Genomic DNA, 22,899 nt, shown 5'->3' on the forward strand with positions numbered 1-22,899 from the left:
TAGTAAGCCCAACAGAGCCGATTGTGTGAATGAAGAATTTCAGGGCAATTCTGGTCAAACTGTTCCAGTTATAAACAGTATTTAACCAGGATAGATAACCAGTGCCCAAAGTGCTTTGGGCCAGTTCAAGCTGGGTTTCTTCCATTCGGCCTAATCTGGTGATCTCTGGTTTAAATCTGAATCAAAAATTCAGTAATAGAATCAGGCCAAGTGTCTTCAGAAGCAAAGTGACCACCAAAGTCTGATTTCTGTGACTGACTGTTCCTTACATATTGCAATTTGTGTATTTGCATTTGAGAGTGTGTGGGTATGTCTGTTACACACATACATACTTAAGAACATAAGAACAGCCCTTCTGGATCAGGCCCACGGCCTATCAGGTCCAGCATCCTGTTTCACATAGTGGCCCATCAGATGCCTCTGGAAAGCCCACAGGCTTTACTTAGCGTGCTTCACCGAACCGAAGGGGTGGGAATTTTAAACATTCACATCGTGCTTGTCTTGTGTCTGTGAATGTGTTCATGTTCACCATGAGTACTAGACTGGGAATGGAGTTTTGGGGCAGGTTGTGGATGTAGTAAAGGGAGAGGCAGCGCAGCAGGCAGTGGCACACCCATGAACAGGTCTTGCACACCCCTGCTATCCCTGGGCAAAGTCTGAGGGGACATTGCTGAAGTTTAACAGGTCTTGGTGTGGTCAGTGTCTAGACCAGCAGTAGGCAACATTAGCTCTCCAGTTGTTGTTGAACTACAACTCCCATCACTCCCAGCCACAATAAACTGTTGTCAACAACAGCTGGAGAGCCAAGGTCGCCATTTCTGGTCTAGATCACACAGGAGTAGACTGCATGGGAACTCCATGTAAGCTATCTTGAGTTCCATGGTGGAAGGAAGGTGGGAAATAAGTGTTACATTTTTAACTATTGCCTCAACATTCCAGAGCTAGGTCAACACATTACTGAGGTTAGGGCTGGCCTTAGGTTTTTGGCGAGACATTATTGGTAGGCGCTCCTTCCATTATAGTGGTGGCATCTCATCGCTGCCATCCATTCCTGCACTGAGAGAGCTGTCTGGTGAGCAGCAAGCAGACTGTGGTGGCTTCTTCTCACTGCTTTGGTTACTGCCACTTGGTTTGTCTGAGTGGGAGGGGAAATTAGTGAGTAGCGACAGAGGCAATGAGGAAAAGTAGCTGATACAGCAGGGCACTGGGGCATGGTGGCTGCTTGAGGATGCTGATCCCTAACACCAGCTCTAGGTGGGGTCCTTGTGTTGTGTGAGCATTTTCTAGTGTCCCTGTACAGCTGTTTACTTAATCAGGCATCTACGACAGGGCCTGGATAAGACATCTGAAAGAGCTAGGAGAATTGAGATGATGGAAGAATAATGTAAATGTAAATGACATGATGCTAGGAAACTTTTTCTATTAATGTGATTTGCAGGTGTTCATAAACTGCCATTATAATACATAGTGAACATAACTTGGTAGAATTTAACACTTCTTTGTGCTTTAGAGAAATAATAGATGTAGTCTTATGCTAAGAAGATTAATGCCTCCAGAGATTCACCTAGCAGATGGAACATATTAATCACTGCTTGCCTCTTAAAGCTCTCGTGTTCTGGCAATTACTGCTACATTTATCAGAATTGCCAAGAATATCAGAATGAATAATGTCTTCTGGGAACAGAACAGGAATTCATGATTTTGTGTTAAGGTCTTAGGGTTGTTCCGTATTGTGCTTGCATACATAGCTTTTCTTTAAAGACTAATCTTCAGGGGCTTCTTCTTATGGACATCATAAGCATGAATCCTCCCCTCCTCCCAGTCCAAGGTTACAGATAATGGAGCAAAGGTTGGTACATAAGAACAACCCTACTGGATCAGGCCCAAGGACTATCTAGTCCAGCATCCGGTTTCACACAGTGGCCCACCAGATGCCTCTAGGAAGCCCACAGGCAAGAGCCGAGGGCATGTCCTCTCTCCTGCTGTAGCTCCCGCTGTAGTAACTGGTATTTAGAGGCCTACTACTATGATGATGATGATGATGACAACAACAACAACAAAGATGACGATAAATATTTATATACCTCTCTTCAACCAAAGTTCTCAAAGCAGTTTACATAGACCTCTGAGGCTGGAGGTGGCCTATAGCCCTCAGATTTGTAGCCATTGATAGACCTGTCCTCCATGAATTTATCTAATTCCTTCTTAAAGCCATCCAGACTGGTTACTGTCAACACATCTTGTGGCAGAGAATTCCATAGGTTAGTTATGTGTTGTGTGAAAAACTACTTCCTTCTGTTGGTCCTAAATTTCTTGACAATCAATTTCATGGGATGTCCCCTGGTTCTAGGGTTATGTGAGAGGGAGAGAATTTCTTCTCTCTCCATTCCTTTCACACCATGCATAATTGTACAGACCACTATCATGTCGCCCCTCAGTCATCTTTTTTCTTATCTACAATGCCCCAGGTGTTGTAGCCTTGCCTTGTAAGGGAGGTGCTCTAGGCCCCTTATAATTTGGGGTGCCCTCTTCTGCACATTCTCCAGTTCTGTAATGTTCTTTTTGAGGCATGGTGACCAGAACTGTACACAGTACTCCAAATGTGGCCACACATCGATTTGTATATGGGCATTATAATACATGCAATTTTATTTTCAATTCCCTTCCTAATGATTCCAAACATGGAATTGGCCTTTTTCACAGCTGCCGCACAATGTGTTGACACATACAATGAGCTGTCCAGCACAACCACAAGATCTCTCTCCTGGTAAGTCACCAACACCTCAGACCCCATCAGCATATATGTGAAATTGGGGGTTTGGGGGTGTTTTTCTTTCTTTTTGCAACTTGGCACTTACTATCATTGAACCACAGTTGCCATTTTGTTGCCCACTCCCCCAGTTTGAAGAGATCCTTTTGGAGCTCCTCACAATCTCTTTTGGATTTCACTACCCGAAAGAGTTTAGTGTCATCTACAAATTTGCCACTTCTAGATCATTTATGAACAAGTTAAAGAGCACTGGTCCCAGTACAGATTCCTGGGGGACCCCACTTCTTACTTCCCTCCATTGTGAAAAGTCTCCACGTATTCCTACCCTCTGTTTCCTGTCCTTCAACCAGTTACCAATTCAGATATGAACTTGTCCCCTTATCACATGAGTGCTAGGTTTTCCCAGGAGTCTTTGATTAAGAACTTTGTTGAAAGCTTTTTGGAAGTCCAGGTTTACTATGTTAACCATGTTCCATGGTCATGGTGTTCCATGACCTTTATCCACACATTTATTGACACTCTCAAAGAACTGTAAATGTTGGTGAGGCCAACCTTTGCAGAAGCTAAGCTACTTCTCCCTCAGAAGGACTTGTTATTCTATAATATGCTTAACAATTGCTTTGAGAATGCTTTTCATCAATTGCCCAGCGCAAACATCAAGCTAACCTGCTTGTAGTTTCCTGGCTCCCCCCTGGATCCCTTTTTGGAAATTGTAGTTACATTGGCTACTTTCCAGTCCTGTGGTACAGAGCCAGATTGTAGGGATAAGTTACATATTTTTGCAAGGAAGCCAAACTTCACATTTGAGCTCTCTCAGGTGGATGAATCTGGCTCTGGTGATTTGTTAATTTTTAAGTTTTACAGTTAGTTTAGAACGTCATCTCTTGTCTCTTCTATCTGACTTTGTTGCTGAGAAGCTTAGTTCAGGCACAGGTATGCACTCAATATCCTCTGCTGTGAAGACAAATGCAAAGAACTCATTTTACTTCTCTGCAATCTCCATATCCTCCTTAATAATCCCTTTTCTTCCCTCATCATCTAAAGGACCAACCACCTCCCTGGCAGGTTTTCTGTTTTGATGTATTTAAGGAAGTTTTTGTTATTCCCCTTGATCCTTTTAGCTCTTTTTGCCTCCTTTATTGTGTCTTTGCATTTCTTTTGCTAGAGTTTGTGTTCCTTTCTGTTCTCTTCATTTGGGCAGACTTTCCAATTTCTGAAAGAATTCTTCTTCCACTCTATAGCTTTCCTTGACTTTACTTGTTAGACATGCTGGCATCCTTCTGGACTTGATGGTACCTTTCCTCCTTTTCATTCTAAATTGTGGATTTAAATTATCTCCATGCATTCTGGAGTGAAGTGACTGTCTTGATTTCCCCTTTCAGTTTTCTTTTCTCCAAATTCCTCATTTTAGAGAAGTTTCCTCTTCTAAAATTCAAAGTTTCTATGTTAGACTTCCTTGGTGATTCTCTCCTCACATATATGCTGAATTTGATCACACTAGAGTCACTGTTCCCTAAAGGTTCCATGACACTGACATCTCACACCAGGTCCTGTGCACCACTCAGGATTAAATCCAAGGTTGCCTTCTCTTTGGTTGGTTACATGACTAACTGTTCTAGGGCACAGTCATTCAGCATATCTAGACATTTGGCTGCTTTGTCATTCCTTGAATGTGAATGTACCCAGTCTGTGTGTGGGTAATTCAAGTCACTCATTATTACAGCTCTGTCTCTGTTTGATCCCACCATGGTTTCCTTCTACAGCTCCCAGTCACTGTCAGCATTTTGATCAGGATGGCGATGGCACATTCCTAGTAGCACATTTCTTTTCAGTCCTTGTATTGTCACCCACAGAGTTTCTGACTGTGTGTGACAATCTTCCTAGGGTTTCTAGTTAGGGATGTGCAAATTGATTTGGGTACAAATCTATTTGTGCCCAAATATAGCTGATTCAGGAGATCTGGAGACAAAACAAATAATCTCTGTGGTCTATTGGCTAGATCCGTGTACAGACTGAATAGCTCCTGATTCGTTTCGAATTGATTCACAATTCAGATCCTATTAATTTCCCCAGATTCCCAGCTTTCTTTCTTTTCTTTTCTTTTTAAAAAGCTAAGCTATAGCCCTTGTGGAGGTGGAGTTATCGAGCAAATGTGTGTTCACTATTTTCCAAGTGTTTGGATTCTTTGGTATATAATAACTTCCCCTCAATGAATCCCTATGAAGATTCATTACACACCTTCATTTCTTCTATTCATTTTGACTGTCTTTTTGACAGTGCTAACTGTCAACTGCCATGTGCCAACTGCACCCCACTCCCACCTGCAAGGCAGTGGGGTACTACTCAGTTTATGTTCTAGGATTTTTTTCAAGTGTTTAGGCTCTTTGGTGTCTAATAACCTTTCCTCATAATTAATCCCTATGAGGCTTCATTACACACCAAAGAGTCTAAACACCTCAAAAAATCCTAAAATATAAACTGAGTACCCAATGGCTTGAGGGTTGGGGGGTAGTTGGCACATGGGATGGCACTAATTCCCCACCCCCATCTGCAAAGCAGTGGGGTCAAAATGAACAGAAGAAATGAAGGTGTGTAACGAAGACACCAAAGAATCTAAACACATCAAAAATACCTAAAAAATAAACTGAGTACCCCTGTGTGTGGTGGTGGTGGTGGTGTAGTTGACACATGGCAGTTGACAGTTGGCACTGTCCAATGATAGTCAAAATGAACAGAAGAAACGAAGGGGTATAATGAATCCGCATAGGGATTCATTATGAGGAAAAGTTATTAGACACCAAGGAATCTAAACATTTCAATATTCCTAAAAATTAAGATTTGTACCCCACTGCCTTGCAGGTGGGGAGGGGGTATAGTTGGCACATGGCAGTTGACAGTTGGCACTGTCCAGTGACAGTCAAAATGAACAGAAGAAATGAAGGTGTGCAATGAATCCTCATAGGGATTCATTATGAGGAAAAGTTATTATACACCAAAGAATCCAAACACTTGAAAAATAATGACTGCACATTGTGCTCTACAATTCCACTTCGATAAGGGCTAGAGCTTTTAATGAAAGTTGGGGATCCATTTTAGGGTTAGGATATGGCAACTTCGAATCCGCATTTTTTTTCTATGGCGGAAATGTTCAAAATCCATTTTAAAAATTCATTAAAATTCAACCAAGTGTGCCACTGCCTTGAAATTTGGCTGTTAGGTGGCACTCATGGGGACCCACCTATCACCCAAATTGGGTGCCCCTGGGGCCTTGTTAAGTGGTCCGAATCAGTCTGAAACTGAATTGAATCAAAGCAAATACAAACCAATTTGTTGATTTCTCTGTGTAAACCGCCCTGAGCCATTTTTGGAAGGGCGGTATAGAAATCGAATAAATAAACAAACAAATAAATAAAATCGAATCTGGGGTGATTTGGAGGGGGTAGATTTGGATACAAAACAAATCAGAGGTGATTTGTTTGGGGCACAAATTGAATAAAAAAAATTGAATTCTGCACATCCCTAGCTTGTTAGATTCTATCCTTTCTTTAACTTATAGTGCTACTCCATCCCCAGTTCACCCCTCCCTGTCCTTTCCATAGACTTTATATCCAGGAATAACACTGTCCCACCATTTTTCACTTTTCCACCATGTTTCCATTGTGCTCACTATATCTATGTTTTCATTAGTAACCAAGCACTCCAACTTGTCCATCTTGGCTCAGAGGCTTCTGGCATTGGCATATACACACCTATACGCTGAATCTCTTACCTGCTGTGTCTGTCAGCTATCCCCCAGGTGTCATTTTAAAAGTTACTCTGTGGCCTTTTTTATCTTAAGTGCCAGCAGTCTGGTTCTGTCTTGGTTAAAGTGGAGCCCACCCCTTTTGTACAGGCTTGTCTTGTCCTAAAATGTATGCTAGTGCCTAACAAATCTGAACTACTCCTCCAGGCACCACCATCTCATCCACACATTGAAACCCCTCAGCTCCATCTGTCTCACTTGCCCGGCACGTGGAACAGGTAGCATTTCTGATAATGCTACCTTGGGGCTCTTGGACTTAAGTATGCTACCTAGCAGCCTCAATTTGGCTTCCAGGACTTCCTGACTACATTTCCCAACATTGTTGGTGCCAAAGTGCACCACGACAGATGACTCCTCCCCAGCACTGCCTAACAGGCTATCTAGATGTCACGTGATGTCCGCAACCTTCACACCAGGCAGGCAAGTCACCATGCAGGCTACATGTTGGTCACAGACCCATCTCTCTATATCCCTAACGATCAAATCTCCCATTACTAGGAGGCCCCCCACCCCTGGAGGAGTATCCTTTATGTGAGAGGATATGGGTTCATCATCCATGGGTGTAGTAGTAGTAAATTTATTACGGTCCTTAGACCAGCTTAACATTTAAAGTAATACAATTATAATTTACAAAATATTCAGATTGCCAATACAAGCTCTACGAAGTTTGGATGCAACAGAACAGAACTTGGCCATGTTTATAGAAGTAACAAGTTTAAAATTTGACAATAAAAACATCCAAGTAAAATTGATCTGTATGACCAGGATAGTTCTTTAAGAGAGAAGCAATAAACTTACTACGAGCATCCCTATAAAATTGACAATACAGAATAATATGAAGAACTGACTCTATATCCCCTGAGCCACAAGGACAATGACACAGTGCATATGGGACTCGTTTATATTTCCCGTCTAGGAGTATGGAGGGAAGGGCATTCAAACGAGCAAGGGTCAATGCTCTCCTAAACTTGGGTAAAAACATGTGATCTAAGTATTCAGCCGGTTTGTGGCTGAAATTTTAAGAACCTATATAAATTCCCCTTGGTAATCGAGCACACTCCTCCTGTAGATCTAAATCTAATAGTCGTTGCCTAACAAAACATATCGCCTGATCTAAACCCCTCGCTATAAGGTATTTTTGGGACGTGCCCAGTTGATGTAATTTCGTTTTTAGAGCAATTTCCCATTTAGATGTAAAGCTGCCAGTTAACACTAAAGGCGCTAAACCGACTGGGAAGAAAACCAAATGCAGCCAGAATTTGATTATGCAAAGCCATATTTTCATTTTCAAGGTGGTAACCCCAACCTCTCTATGGAGAGCCATGTTAACTGTGCCTCTAGGGGCTTGAAGGATAGCCCTTAAGAATTTAGTTTGGACTGCTTCTAAGATTGTAAAGTTATCAAAAGGCCCAATTTGTGCACCATAAAGAATTTGGGGGTATATTTTAGCCTTCAATAATTTGACAGCCGCTGGGACAAAAAGAGCACCTCTCGAGAAGTATAAAGATTTAATCACATTTGCCGTCTGCTGGGCACTGTGAGAAACAAAGCTAAGATCAGCTTTCCGGGATCCACTGGAATGAAATATAACCCCTAAATACTTAAAAACCTTGACCTGCTCAATGTTCTGTCCATTTATGGACCATTTATGGGTTTGGGGGCATTTTGCAAAAACTATCACCTTATTCTTGGTATAGTTTACCTCCAAGGCCTCCTTCACAGTATAGGAACTCAGGGAAGTTATGGCACGGCTTAGCCCTATCTTGGTTTGAGATAATAGGACAATGTCATCCGCATAAAGCAGTAATGAAACATGTCTATTCGCAAGTTTAGGGGGATGAAGAGCAAGGTCATTCATATGTAAAACTATTGAATTTATCTAAAAATTAAATAAAACAGGGGCAAGAATACAACCTTGTTGTACTCCTCTGTAAGTAGGTATCTCGGCCGAGAGATGCCCTTTCCTGCTACACCACACTCTGAGGTGGGTGTTCTGATGAAGATTGTAGATTAATAAAAGTAAACGTGAATCTATTGCTGTTTCCTTTAACTTCATCCAAAGTCTATCTCGGGAAATAGAATCGAAAGCTGCTTTAAAATCTATAAACGCAGCATACAGGGAGGACTTAGGCGATGAGGAATATTTCTCAGCTAAGTATTGTAAAATAAATACTTGCTGTGTTGTAGAAAGCCCTTTTCGAAATCCCACTTGTTTGGCAGATAATATGTCCTGAGTATCCAGCCATTCCTGTAATTTCCCCAGAAGATGTCTAGCACAGAGTTTACTAATAATGCTAAGGAGACTAATTGGGCGATAGTTATTAGGATCCTCCCTTGATCCTTTCTTGTAAATTGGGACTATTATTGAGACACCCTAATCCTCAAGCATTTTTGCAGTCGCATCTATGAAGGTAAATAAGGAAGCAAGAAGAGGAGCCCACCAATCAAGGTTGTTGCGAATAATTTCAATTGTGATACAGTCTATTCCAGCAGCCTTACCCGTCTTACATTTTTAAACCAGAGCTTCAACTTCCGAGACAGTGACTGGGCTGCAGCTTGGAAGTTGGTCCGGCTTATAATCAATTATAGCCATGTGGGAGCCCTCTTTTTGGTATAATATTGAGAAATGATGTTCCCATATCCCAGCTGGAATTGCCAAATTTGAAACAGAAGGGGCCCTCCCTAAAGGGCATGCAATTAGCTGCCAGAATCTGGTCTGATTTTTAAGTTTAGAAGCGGCAATGAGGTCAGCCCATTCCTCTTTTTTGGCCTGGAGTTTCTTATCTCTTAGAAGGTTCTTATATTGCTTCTTAAGGGTTACCAAAGTTTGTGGTGTAACATTGGGGGTGCCTTTGGCATACAATTTGAAGTGATAAATTAATTTCCTCTTGGCCTCGAGGCATTCCTGGTCAAACCAGGTATGCAAAGTGTGATTAAATTTCTTGGGAGGTGCAGAGGTCGAGCTTGTTAGGGCTGAAGTAAGAGAAGCGGTCAGTCGATTATATAAGTCAACTGGGGATGGTTCCATGCCATTATACAAGCCACTATCCATACTATTACACAAGCCATTGACTATATCTGCCTGGAGGCCGGACACCACAGGGGAGTACAGTATTTTTTCAATACGTTGCTGAAGAGCTGGTGTCCATCTGGCTCTGATTCAGACCAATTCCTCCTCACTTACAGGGGGCTGGCGGAACTCTAAATAAAGTGTTTCATTTAGTTCCAAAGTCAAAATTAGAGGTGAATGATCACTTTCAGTGCGTGTAATCAGCCGAAAATCCCTCAAATAAGGTAATAAATTTCTAGATACCGCCATATAGTCTATGAGGGACGGTTTGGAACCTGCCCAATAAGAATATTCTGCCGGGTAATCTGGAGCTATGGCCCCATTAAGTAAATGAAGATCTGCTCTTCTAAAAGTCTGAATAAGATTTAGGCCCGAGTAGTTTCCCATGGCATCTTTAGATTTCCTAAAAAGGAGAGGGGAAGGAGCGTCATAAGGCAGGGGGTGCTGATAAAATTTGTGAAAAAGACCATGGTCGTTTTCAGCCACCCTCGCATTGAAATCCTCTGCCACAATTACGTACGCATCACTCTTGGCTAGTTGGATCTTATTTATATAGGATTATATATATAGGATTTATATATAGGATTCTAATTTTTGCTAGACTGACCTAATTTCAGCATATATTCTAATAGGAGGGATATAAACATTCACTAAGATGAAAAATATATTACCAAAGTTGACTCGGATCACCATGGCAAAATGGTCCAAATTCTCCAAAGAGTTAAATTTAAATTGTAAGGCAGTGGAAATAAAAATTGTCAATCCACCACGAGGCCTGCCTCTTGATGTACCTGGAACCGCCCCCAAGGACAAAGATTTATAACCCGGTAAATATGGGTCTGTTTGTGACCAGGTCTCTTGAATGAAAATCACATCAAATTCACTTATAAATTGGCACAAGTCAGGGTCCCGTGATTTAGCCTGCCATCCGGCCAAATTCAAACTACAAAAATGAATTACATCCTTTGGTGCTGAGAGTCAAGCCTGGGAGGAACCAGCAAGGTTACTAGAAGGAACCTCGTTCTGTTGGATCAATTGGGTGGTATCTTCCTGCTTTTAGAGGCATCTTCCCGAATAAGGGAAGGATAAATGGCTACTGGTGTGGAAGGCAGTTCATCATGAGCTAGAAATGATCTTGAATTAGGGGTCTTTAAATTTAATGTAGAGAGAATTGGGGCAGATGGATCTAGGAGAGTCAAAATCGAGTTGAAGTGAGGATCAAAGGAAAGACCAGCAAGGGTATCAGAAGAAATTTGGCCGGCTTCTTGTAAAGCCAAAGTAGCTTGCTTCACAAAGTCAGAGTCCTTCAGCAGTTCACTAGGAGGCTGAGAGTCCGTTTGAGTACTTCCCCCATTAAAGTGCTCTGGGCTGTTTACTTTCTCAGGCATCTCAGGAGTCATAGTGAAGGAGGATTCTAAACTCTCATTTAAAATTATAAGATCATCTGCAATAGTTGTAAGGGTGTCATGAAGATTCATAAGCTAATTTGTAAAAGGAGTCAGACGTTGCTGTGTATCCATAGCTTTTAGAGGTTCTTGATGGGAAGGGATATTCAGAGCTGCTGGTTGCAGTGAGGAATTTAAAATACAAGTTGAGTCTTTGCAGGAGAAATGTCCTTGACACTTAGCCCCATTAGTTTGCAGTGTTTTCCTTATAGGCTGAGATAAAGGCTTTGAAAAATGCCTTTTGGCAGGCTGTGTTTTTAACCTCTTCACAGCCAGGGGCAGCACATTGGAAGTTTCGAAGCATCTCAGAGGTCTTATACCGAACTGGTTCAAGAAGCTCTGGACGCGAAGAAGCAGTTTCGGCAGCCAAGATGATTTACAGATAAGCATCAGTCTTCGAGAATTGTTTACCTTGGGCAAGAAATAGTAGGAAACAATGTCTCTTTAGTGAACATTCTGTCTGGTTAATTGCTTCAAAGAGTTCAGGATCTTTGTTTTACTTGACCATTTGCCCCAATTTAATGGTGAGTCCACTATCTGGAGGTGAATTTTGCAAGGCTGTAACTGGAGCTTAACTGTTTCAGCAATCGAGGGGAAAGCAAAGGAACCAGCAAGCTGCAAGGTTTCATTTTGATCACCTTCAGTTAGGTTAGCCTTATGGGAAACAGAAGGACATGCAGGGGTCTTTTCCAGAAACATTGGTTTAATAGAGTCAAGTTTATTTTCCAGTCAGTAGAGAACCTTTGTGAGATGATCAAAGGAACAGGCTATTAAAGAGCATTGCTGTATAAATGTATAGCCCCTGGTGGCGCAGTGGTAAAAACTGCTGCCCTGTAACCAGAAGGTTACAAGTTCGATCCTGACCAGGGGCTCAAGGTTGACTCAGCCTTCCATCCTTCCGAGGTCAGTAAAATGAGTACCCAGAATGTTGGGGGCAATATGCTAAATCACTGTAAACCGCTTAGAGAGCTTTGGCTATAGAGCGGTATATAAATGTAAGTGCTATTGCTATTGCTTGCTATTGCTAAATAAGTCGCCCAATTCTTTGCCCGAAGGCAAGGGAGGGTTGTGTTCCTCTTGTGAGCAATCTGGCATTTTAGTCATTTTCTTAGAGAAAGACACCGACGGGGAGCTTGCCTCCTCGAGGGGAGTGAATCTGTTTTGAAGGGGGATAGGAGATAAATGACTTACTTTTCCCATGATAAATGAGTCAATTCTAGATTGTTTGGGTAATTTCTGCTGGTCCACTTCTGTAGGAGGACTTGTTCTCAGTCGTTTCTTTTTCCCCATCCTCAGCTCACAGGCGAAATTATATTCAGTCGTTCTAAACCAATTAGGGGCTTAAAGTCACCCCAAGACTCAAATATTTGAAGTAGAGTTGTTCAGCCTTGTTTAAGTTAGTAAAAAATGAGATAAGATAGGAGCTAAAGTAAAAATAAAAAGCTAAAACAAGAAAGATGCTGGGAGCTTAGCTAAAAGACTGCTGTCCGTGGCCATGTTAAACTCCTCCCCTATTTGACTTATGTTTCAAAGCAGAAACTGTTCATTGAAATTTGACCAAATCACAAAGGATTCTTCTTCTTCACCTTTACAATGAAAAAAATCCAGTTCAAATGCAGACAAAGAACACATGTCATAATCCAAAACTGCAATTCAGGAGTAAATTTGTCCTTCCTGTGTTGTATGATAATCCTTTTGGCAACCATCATCCATGGAAGGGATCCCTTCTAAGGGAGCATTTACCTCTTCCTTGGAATGATGTCCTGCTTCCCTGAGACCTCAGTTCTTCATAACAGCAGAAGAGTCATCAGCCCGGGAGTGGGATGCCTCTATCACATCCCTGAAGGTCTCATCCATGTACCTCTGACTCTCTGAGATTCTCCAGATCATCCACCTTGACTTCAAGGAAGCAGACTTGTTCACTGAGAGCCCGGAACTCTTTGCACCGAGCACACACCTACAACTTCTGCCCATTAAGTAGATAGTCATACAGCAACACTCTTCTCCATTTTGCTGCCTTCTCGGGCCTGCTTCTCTTCTTCCCAGAATAGGTTTCAAACTAAAGCAACCAGGGCTCAACAGAAATGTGGCCCCTCCCACCAGGTGTGATTCACCCACTGTCTCTCTCTAGGCAAAAACTGAGACTGAAAGCCATCATCAACCACCAAACTAAACCCTAGCAAAACACACACACACACACACACACACACACACACACACACACACACACACACACACACACAGACTTTTCCCCCTAAAGAGAAACCTGTTAGTTTATAAGGAAGCAGGTAGATGGACCAAGAAGCATGTAGCCAAGGATAGTTGTTCAGCACCAACAAGTTGCTAAGACTGAAAATTTAGGCCATAGTCAAAAGCTTGATAGGACCAGGTTAGTGGAGTAACCACCATTGAACTGATTGATTGATTGATTGATTGATTGATTAAGCGCCGTCAAGTCGGTGTTGACTGTTAGCGACCACATAGATAGATTCTCTCCAGGATGATCTGTCTTCAACTTGGCCTATAAGGTCTCTCAGTGGTGCATTCGTTGCTGTTGTAATCACATCCATCCACCTTGCTGCTGGTTGTCCTCTTCTTCTCCTTCCTTCAATTTCCCCCAGCATTATGGACTTTCCAAGGGACCTGGATCTTCACATAATGTATCCAAAGTATGATAGTTTGAGCCTGGTAATTTGTGCCTTGAGTGAAAATTCTGGATTGATTTGTTCTATGATCCATTTGTTTGTTTTCCTGGCTGTCCATGGTATCCTCAAAAGTCTTCTCCAGCACCAAAGTACCATTGAACTAGGAGGGACAAATCCCTGGGCTGCGGTTCTCCAGGGGCTGCCATTTGTCCAGTGCCGACCATGTCACTGAGCCAGTGTGGAGTTGCCCTATCTGAGCAAGAACAGGCAACTCCTTTAAAGCAGCATGATGGCATCATCAGATCACAGTGTAATCAGCACAGAGTTGGGTAGGTGCTTCCAAGCAAAGGCAAACTGGTAGCAAGCTGGTGGCAGTGGGTAGCAGTGGGATCAGGCACTGGGGGTGGGGGCTACCACCTCAGACCTCGCCCCAGGACTACCTTTAGCCCATGGAACTTCATTGGCTCCTTGTGCCACTGACTATATTGAATTAATTCTATGGCTTTCTGCAGCATTGGTTCTGTAGTTCAGTGGAAAGTAGGAGAGCACTTTCCTCCTCTGGCAAGCTACCACAGTAGTGCAGAAAATAACATGCCTGTGTTCTGGTTATGGGTGTGCACGAAAGGCATTTTGTGTTACATTCTGGGCTTGGAATGGAATGCAATGTGTGAAATGTTGTGTTGGAACAACTAGTCAAGCTAGTTGTTCCGGTGGAATGATTGTGTTCCACCAGAACGATCCAACCCTGTTCCAAATGCCATTTTGGATTCCCAAATGGCTATCTTCTGACTGCTGTTTATGCTACTTTTTTAGGGGTGTTCTTTTCTGAGCTTGGAACACTTGCAAAGGCCTGTTTCAAGGTGGAACAAGCCAGGTGCAACCTCAGAACATTCTGCATATCCCTAGTCCTGATGCTTGAGTTCCTGGTTTAAAACAGATGAATAAACATTGCAAATACTGTGAATTTCTCCTTTACATTCCATGGCCAGAAGTAAAATCCATGTCAATGAATTTGTCTCAAACCTGGCCTATGTGATAAGTGTCACTGAAGTAAAACATTTCAGAAGTGTTACATTGAATCATAACTGGTGTTCCCACATGAGAGTCTGCCTTGTGTGCAGTATTTGCTTTACATCCTGATTCCATACAAGTGTGGAGGGGCACTCTCATAGATACCATTACCCTAACCTGCTGATCTCATGTAGTGATATAATGAGTGTAGGCACTTCTGTCTCTCCTGTGGTCATATGGAGGAGGCTACCATTATTTTAAACTCTCTCTTAACTAGCATAATGGCCATAACACAGTTGTGTACATTCATAATCAACAGCCACAACATTGTGTTAGTGTTTCCAGTAGTAACCTCTGGAAGCTCACGGGCAAGTTGTGAAGGTGAATGCCCCCCCACTTTTGTTGCTAGCATCTGTTTGAGTATATAACCTCTGTCCATGGACATTCCACCTCACTGCAAAGGCTAATAGCTCAGGATAGGTCTATTTTCCAGGAATTTAATTCTTTTTTTAAAGTCATCTGATCTAGTGGTCGTGTAGCAGCAAATTATGTAAGTTGTCACATTTTTTTGCTATGTTAACCACTTTGAGATCTTTTTTGTAGAAAGGTGGTATATTAATATTGATAATCCTGTGTTGTGTGAAAAAGTACTTGCTTTTTGTTGCCTCAAATCTACTGTAATTCAACTTCACTGGATGAATTCTGGTGTCACTAGAGATAATGTTCTTTTTGCACTCTCAGTATGTATGCAAAACCTTCATCATGTCCCATGTTAATAACCTTTGTGTTCAATGTAACACATCTGGGTTCTGATACTATTTCCTTGTAGGGAAGATGCTCTAATCCATGGATCATCTAAGTTGCCTTTATCTGTATTTTCATTTAAAGTGGTAATTGGGTTTTTGGTCCCCTCCCTCTCAACTATTGGCTATGTTGCTCTGGAACCTATCCCTTAGTGGTGGCAAGATAGTTTTTGATGAATCAAGAGTATAGCATGGTTGGAATGAGCCCTGGGACAAAAAGTGAAGATGGGCCTTTCTTCTTCAGAGATGGCGGAAGGGGAGGGCAAAGAGCAAGCAGTTGCTCAGCTGCTGGGGGGCCCTCTACATCAGGGGCCAAGGGACATTTGTTCCTCCCACTTATTCAGTGATAGTTCCACCGCTGTGATGTATAGTATTCCTTGTGTTAAATTACCTAAAAAACAAACATATTCTTCCTGTGGAGACATGATAAACATGCAAAGACAAATGTATTTACATTTTGCTGGAATCAAGTAAACTCATCTTGTTAGACTGTAATTTGCTAGAAACTCTGCCATCATTACAAGGACTTATAGGGCCTTGAAACTTCGTCAAGGACATTGATTGCAATCAAGCTGAAAAGGCTAGTTCCCGTGTTCTGCTTATGCCACACAACAGAACATAGTACATGGCTATGCACATGAAGGGCTAGGATTCTGTATGTAGGAGCAGGCACAATTACTAGTGGCTCCAAGTTAGTTCATGGTACAAAACAAATAGGCTGTTATCTGCAGACCTCTTGGGGAAGAGTCCAATATAAATTCCCTAAGCTCCTCAGAAAACCAAGGAGCAAAACGGGCTCCAACAAGCCGGAGAGGGTGTTTAGTAACAACCATGTTAATAGCCCAAGCTGTTCCCATGTTCCAGAGATTTACCAGGGCCTCCACAGAATTGCCAGCTCTGGACACTGGAAACTCCCTGTGGGCTGTCTGGAAACCAAGTCGATCAATAAGCCTCCAGGGGCAGACCATTCTAATTGGTCAACCAGCCCTGCAGAGGGTAGATGGAGCAGTCATACTAAACCCTACCCATTATGATCTGTCCATGACAAGGGCATAGAACACTTAGCAAGGTATACAAAGGCCAGGGAGGTATAGGATCCTGATGCAGGAGGAATTTTCCTCTCCTCACCAGCCTAGACATGAATAGACTGAATGCCCACTAGCAGAGAACTCTCTCTGATTCACATCAGATTTGTGGGTGTGATTGTTGCTTCACATTAGGGATGTGCCGAAAGACTATTCAGCTGCCCAAACCACGGGCATGTCCCTTTAAAATTGAGGGCTTACACAGCCCCTTTAAAGTGAAGGAGAACAGGCCCTTACCTGTTCCTCCTCCACTTTCCGCCATCCCGATGCTCCCCCCAGCTATGTCCATGTTCCAGCGAGGCATCTCCCAGCTGCCCCTGTGCATGCATGGCCTCTGTGCATTCGTGGTGGCCATTTGTGTGGTCAGAGGCACACAGAGCCCATGCACAGACACTTTGTACATGCCCCGCCAGCACGCGGGTATAGCTGGATGGGAGCACCAGGATGATGGCAATGGCAGTGAGTGGAGCAGCAGTTACAGACCTGCTCTCCTCCATCAGGTTTCTGGGAAGCTTTAAAGGGGGCTGTGTAAACCCTTGATTTTAAAGGGAGGTGCCCGCGATTCGGACAGCTGAATCACGTTTTGGCACATCCCTACTCCACATGCCCCATTAGCTCAATGTGATTTGAGAAGAATTGCTGTTTTGTATTAATGGTGTATTCCTGTGTGTGAGTTTAAGATGTGAGAACAGAGATGACTTGCTCTGTTCCCCTTTCTAATGCCACAACTGGATTTGTGCCCCAAACCACCAATATTTTGCAAACTGCAGCAGGCTACGTTGACATGTTGGAGAATGGAGCTGGTTGGCATTAGGTTGTGTATGGAAGATAGAATAAGGGTGGTCCAAGTGCAAAACATTTGAGTAAAAAACAGGGAGGAGGATGAAGGTGGACACTTTTGTGTCTTGTATCCATGTGAATGTCATTCTTTCTGTGGAACATGAACAGTGTCTGCTGAAGCCTTTTCTGGAGGATTCCATATAGGTAGCTCACAAAGTCAGAGCCTGGGTTACTTTGGGAGCAGTGTGAAAGCAGCTTCCCCCCCACCTACCCAACCCTAAAATGTCAATTTAGGAATGACATTTTTAATGCCAAACTTAATTGAGATTATAACCTTTCTGAATGCATTGCACCCTTCTTCCCCACTAGGTCTTACAAGGATGTTCAAGCAAACAGGTAGGTGGAAAAAAACTTTGGGATTTTAAGTACATTTATAAAGGGGAGCCCTCTTGAATCCCAATTAAATTATGCCAATCACAATTGGTTAGAAAGCACTTGACATTTATTTTAAATCTATGCTATGACTATTACCCCCTCAAACCCCGCCCAGTCTGGTCGGGGGGGGGGGGTTCCGCAATTTTTTAAAAAAATGAATTGAATTTTTTTCAACCTTCTCCCTTTTGAGGGAGTTCCTTGGGGTCTGCGGAGGTTCCCCCTCCCTCCGCTGGCCTCAGTTCTCACCCCCTCTGGCCCATTTGGCCAGTTTTTCAGCCCATTTGGGCCTCCATATTTCTGCGTGGCCCTGGGTCATGCCAGGCCTCACAGAGGCCATTTGTGCATGTGTGGTAGCATCCAAAATGGCTGCTATACAGAAATATGGAGCCTTGAACAAGCCGAAAAACCGGCCAAATGGGCCGGAGGGGGTGAGAACCAAGGCCAGCGGCAGGAGAGGGAAACCTTTGTGGTCCCCCCCACCCATTGCTCCAAGTAACTCCCCGGAAGGGAAGAAGGTTAAAAAAAAAATTCATTAAAAAAATAAAAAATCATGAACCCCCTAACAGTCAGGGGGTGTTTGGTCTGGGGTTGGACCGAACATGGTTTGACCAAATGCCCACTCAGTTAATTTTAGATCCCGCTCAGGTTGAATCAAGGCCCCATTCTGAATGCACATGTGCACACACTGCCTCAGGCACAGAGGGAGGCCAAGGGCGGCCTGGATTCAGCCTGCTGCTGTGGCCCCCTAGCCCTGTCCCTGCGTCCAGTGTCAGCATCCGACGCAGGGAGTGAAGGTTAGCCATGCCCCCTGCATCTGATGTCAGACACAGGGGGAGTAGTAGAGCTAACAAATGGGGCTGTTTGGGAGCAAAATTGACCAGTGTCTCATTTGCAGTGTGGCTGGAGCAGCTCTCCATGCCTTTAAAAAGCTCTCCCTGCCTTTAATCTGATGTGTCTATGTGGGACGTCTGATGTGGGGCCACGTTCACAGTGTGGCCAGGAGCGGCTCTCCCTGCTTTTAAAGGCAAGGAGAACAGCTCAGGTCACGCTGTGAACATGGCGCTGGCTGATTTTTCTCTTGGGAGTAATGGTCCATGGGGTGAGCCCCTAGGCCTTGCCCAGGTGGTTCAGCCTGCCCAGTCTCTAGGGCAATGGTTTCAGGGGCAGATGAAACTACATTATTTAGGGTGGTGAAATCCAAAACAGATTGTGATGAACTCCAAAAGGATCTGTCCAAACTGAGTGAGTGGGTGACAAAATAGCAAATGTGGTTCAAGCAATGTAAAGTGATGCATATTGGGGCAAAAAACCCTACCTGACATATGAGCTGTCGGTGACTGACCAGGAGAGAGATCTTGGGTTCATAATGGACAGGTCGTTGAAATTCCATGCTAGGGATCATTAGGAAGGGGACTGAAAATAAAAATGCTAATATTATAATAACCTTATACAGATCTATGGTGCAGCCATATTTGGAATACTGCATACAGTTCTGGTCACCATATCTTAAGAAGGACATTGTAGAACTGGAAGGAAAAGGTGAAGAAGAGGGCAACCAAAATTATCAGGGTCCTGGAGAACCTTCCTTATAAAGCAAGGCTAAAGCATCTGGGGCTTTTTAGTTTGGAAAAGAGGCAATTACAAGGAGACATGATTGATATGTATAAAATTATGCATGGAGTAGAGAGAGTGGACAGAGAGAAATTTTTCTCCCTCTCTCACAACACTAGAACAAGGCACAGGCCATCCCATGAAACTGAGGGCCAGGATATTTAGGACCAACAAAAGGAAGTACTTTTTTTCACACAGCACATAATTAATCTATGGAATTCTCTGCCATGGCATGTGGTGATGGCCATTACCTTGGATGGCTAAAAAGGCCCTTAGCAAAATTCATGGAGGATAGATCTATCAATGGCTACTAGTCTGGTGGCTATAGGCACCTCCAGCCTCAGAGGCATGATGCCTTTAAATACCAGATGCAGGGGAGCAACAGCAAGAGAGAGAGAATGCCCTCACCTCTTGCCTGCGGGCTTCTCAGAGGCATCTGGTGAGTCACTGTGTGAAACAGGATGGTGGACTAGATAGACACCTTGGGCCTGATCCAGCAGCATTGTTCTTATATTCTTAACTACATTGTTTTTCTGTGTGGGATTCCAATATGTAAAATAATTTTCGTATTGTAAAAGTTATTGCAGGAGACCCTAATTTGGATTGAGACTGTGACATGGAGGAAAGAGGGGTCAATCTTTCCCTCTGTGCCTCGGCCTTGATCCAAGTTGCTCTCCCTACATACAAACTATTCTTAGCCATAGTGAGCAGAACCTTTGGGTTCCAAAAATGCCATATCCTGTCAGAGGCGCTCTTGCCTCTGGACTTTGGAGCCAAAGTCCAGGGCCTCCACACCCCCTGGGGCCCCCAAATTCTCTTTGGTTTGTCCTGGATGGTGTGGTTTGTGCCTTCAAGAACCTATGTGTTAAAAAATGATACTTAACCTGCGGCGGGGTGGGGGGGAGGGCTCAAAAGGCCTTTAGGTCCAGGCTCCAAAATTACCTAGGTGCACCTCAGTATACCGTATGCATGGCAGGATTGTATGCTAAATTGCTAGTATTTATTATTAATTATTTATTTATTTAGGACATTTTTATACCACCCTAACCCAAGGTCTCAGGGCGGTTTGCTGTTTTTATAAAAAATGTTACAGATGAGATGTGTTGCTTGGCTTTTGAAGATAATAATTTAATATATTTGTCTGTAATGGAAAAGGATAAAAAGACATAAAAATAGTTTGATGCTCTCTTGGATTTGAGTATTGTAATGAATTCAGGAAACGACTTGCCTAGCAACCATGAGGTTGCCAGTTCGAATCTCTGCTGGTATGTTTCTCAGACCTATACTGGGCAGCAGTGATAAAAGAAGATACTGAAAGGCATCATCTCATATTGCACGGGAGGAGGCAATGGTAAACCCCTCCTGTATTCTACCAAAGAAAACCACAGGGTTCTCTGGTCACCAGGAGTCAACACTGACTGACGGCATACTTTACCTTTACCTTTAATGAATTTCTGAGAATGTGTGACTTTCTCTTTTGGGTGCAAAAGGATCTGTTTGCAGTGCTCTAGCCACCTCTGTTCTCCTACTGATTTTATCCTTTGCTTTCCTTCTGCTTTCCTCTGGGTCTTTGCATGCAGGCCGACAGCTTTCCTGGTCATCTTTCTCTATCTGTGCTGCAACTTGTCCTGCTGCACAAGGTACATGGCATTAGAAACACATTCTGATATATCTCCATGTTGGTATTTATAGTAAAATATTATTTGATAATTTGATAATTGAACTGAAGTTTCAATATTGTCTTTTTAGTCGCTTTGGCCAGCGTTGTTTTTAGATGCATTTCTGTCAGAACGCATTCAAACGACTTCCTTTTATCTTTTTCTTTTCTTTTCTGGTCTTGGTTCGTAATCATTCATTCATTCATTCATTCATTCCAACTGCTTATGTTGACCAGTGTACCATGTATTTAGTTAGTATGTTTAGAGCACAGGTTGAGCCAACCATATACTTAAAATGCTTGTTAGGCATTTTAATGTTGTGGCTCAGCTATTATAATAAATGCTTGCTTTGGAGTTTGAGTCCAGCACATTTGTAAAGAGACAAGCTGGAAGTGTCTTGAGACTTTACGTTCCATTCCAAGGTATCCAAGGACTCAGTGATAAGTTGAACCATGTGACTGACACATTATCAAAGACTAAGACTGATGATCCTTTAATTATCCTACTTTTACTTGTGATTATTTCTTATTGTTAAACTTTTAAAAAAGAAGTTAAAATATTACGGGCACAGTCCCGCCAAAGGCAATCACATTTATAGAACACTTCCCTTAATATCATGTGACATGAGTTTCTTGGCAGGTTGTTAATTTAAATGCAAACTAAAAATGGGTGAACTCTCTCAGAGTTCAGATCAAAACGTGCTTAGGTATAACTATTTACTTTCAAAGTAAATCATGTTTAACAAGAGCTCATTCTGAAGTTGATGCTCTGTCATGCCCCTGATGATATAATTAGGAGCATGATAGAGCCAAGTGGTCTCCCTACCTTCTTACTGACTTCAGGGTGCCACCTACTGCCTGTCTTCCTTTCCCATAATTGTATTAATTTTTAATAATTTGTTTGAATAATTGTTTTATGCTACTGGTTTTATTTCTGTTTTATGCTATTGTTTTAATTGTTTCATGTATTTTAATCTGTGCTGATTTTTAAATATTATTTTAAATTTTGTGCACCACATAGGGGGCCACGTAATGGCGCAGAGGGGGAAATGACTTGCCTAGGAAGCAAGAGGTTGCTGGTTCAAATGCCCGCTGATATGTTTCCCAGACTATGGGAAACACCTATATTGGGCAGCAGCAATATAGGAAGGTGCTAAAAGGTGTGGGAGGAGGCAATGGTAAACCCCTCCTGTTTTCTACCAAAGAAAACCAAAGGGCTCTGTGGTCACCAGGAATCGACACCGAGTCCCGACTCAAGGGCACAACTTTACCTTTACTTTTTACACTGCCTAGAGATGTACATATCAAGCGGTACAAAAATATGATTAAATAAACCTGGCAGCAGGGAAAGATCATTATGAGACCTCCTTTAGGCTGCCTGTTAGGCATGGCAGCATGGTCAGCAGGAGAGGAGAGAATTCATGCCATGCCTTCTAAAGCTGCTGTAAGGCTTTGGAAGACATGGAATGTGACACCCACTGGTGATCAGGGAGGACCAAGGTCAAGGGTTGGAAATTCTGCCTGCATAATTCTGGTGCAATGTGGAACCACATTGTTTCTGAAATTGGACTTCAGTATGATGTAATTGTGAAGATCTTTGAAAGTTCCTTTGGGCTGTAAAGTGAGGTCTAGGATTTTAAATGAAATAAACCTGGCACTGCCATAAAGGATTGTAACCTCCAGGAGACATGGGAAATATAGTTTGCTTAGACAGGCATTTGGCCCCAATACAGAATTGGCTTGGGAGTGGTTCTGGGCTTGGAAGTTGGTTTCCAAACTTCCCAG

General features: G+C 42.8%; 1 protein-coding gene across 1 annotated transcript in view; it reads left to right on the plus strand.

The window, feature by feature from the left end:
* The window catches only part of LOC128327309 (potassium voltage-gated channel subfamily KQT member 1-like), a 556,996-nt gene that overhangs the window by 95,434 nt on the left and 438,663 nt on the right, over positions 1-22,899 (plus strand). The window contains exon 11 of the mRNA XM_053255983.1: positions 21,038-21,097. Coding sequence (XP_053111958.1) covers positions 21,038-21,097 — 60 coding nt within the window. The remainder of the gene's footprint in view (positions 1-21,037; positions 21,098-22,899) is intronic.

Source organism: Hemicordylus capensis, chromosome 5, assembly GCF_027244095.1.
Source record: "Hemicordylus capensis ecotype Gifberg chromosome 5, rHemCap1.1.pri, whole genome shotgun sequence".
Lineage (NCBI taxonomy): Eukaryota > Metazoa > Chordata > Lepidosauria > Squamata > Cordylidae > Hemicordylus > Hemicordylus capensis.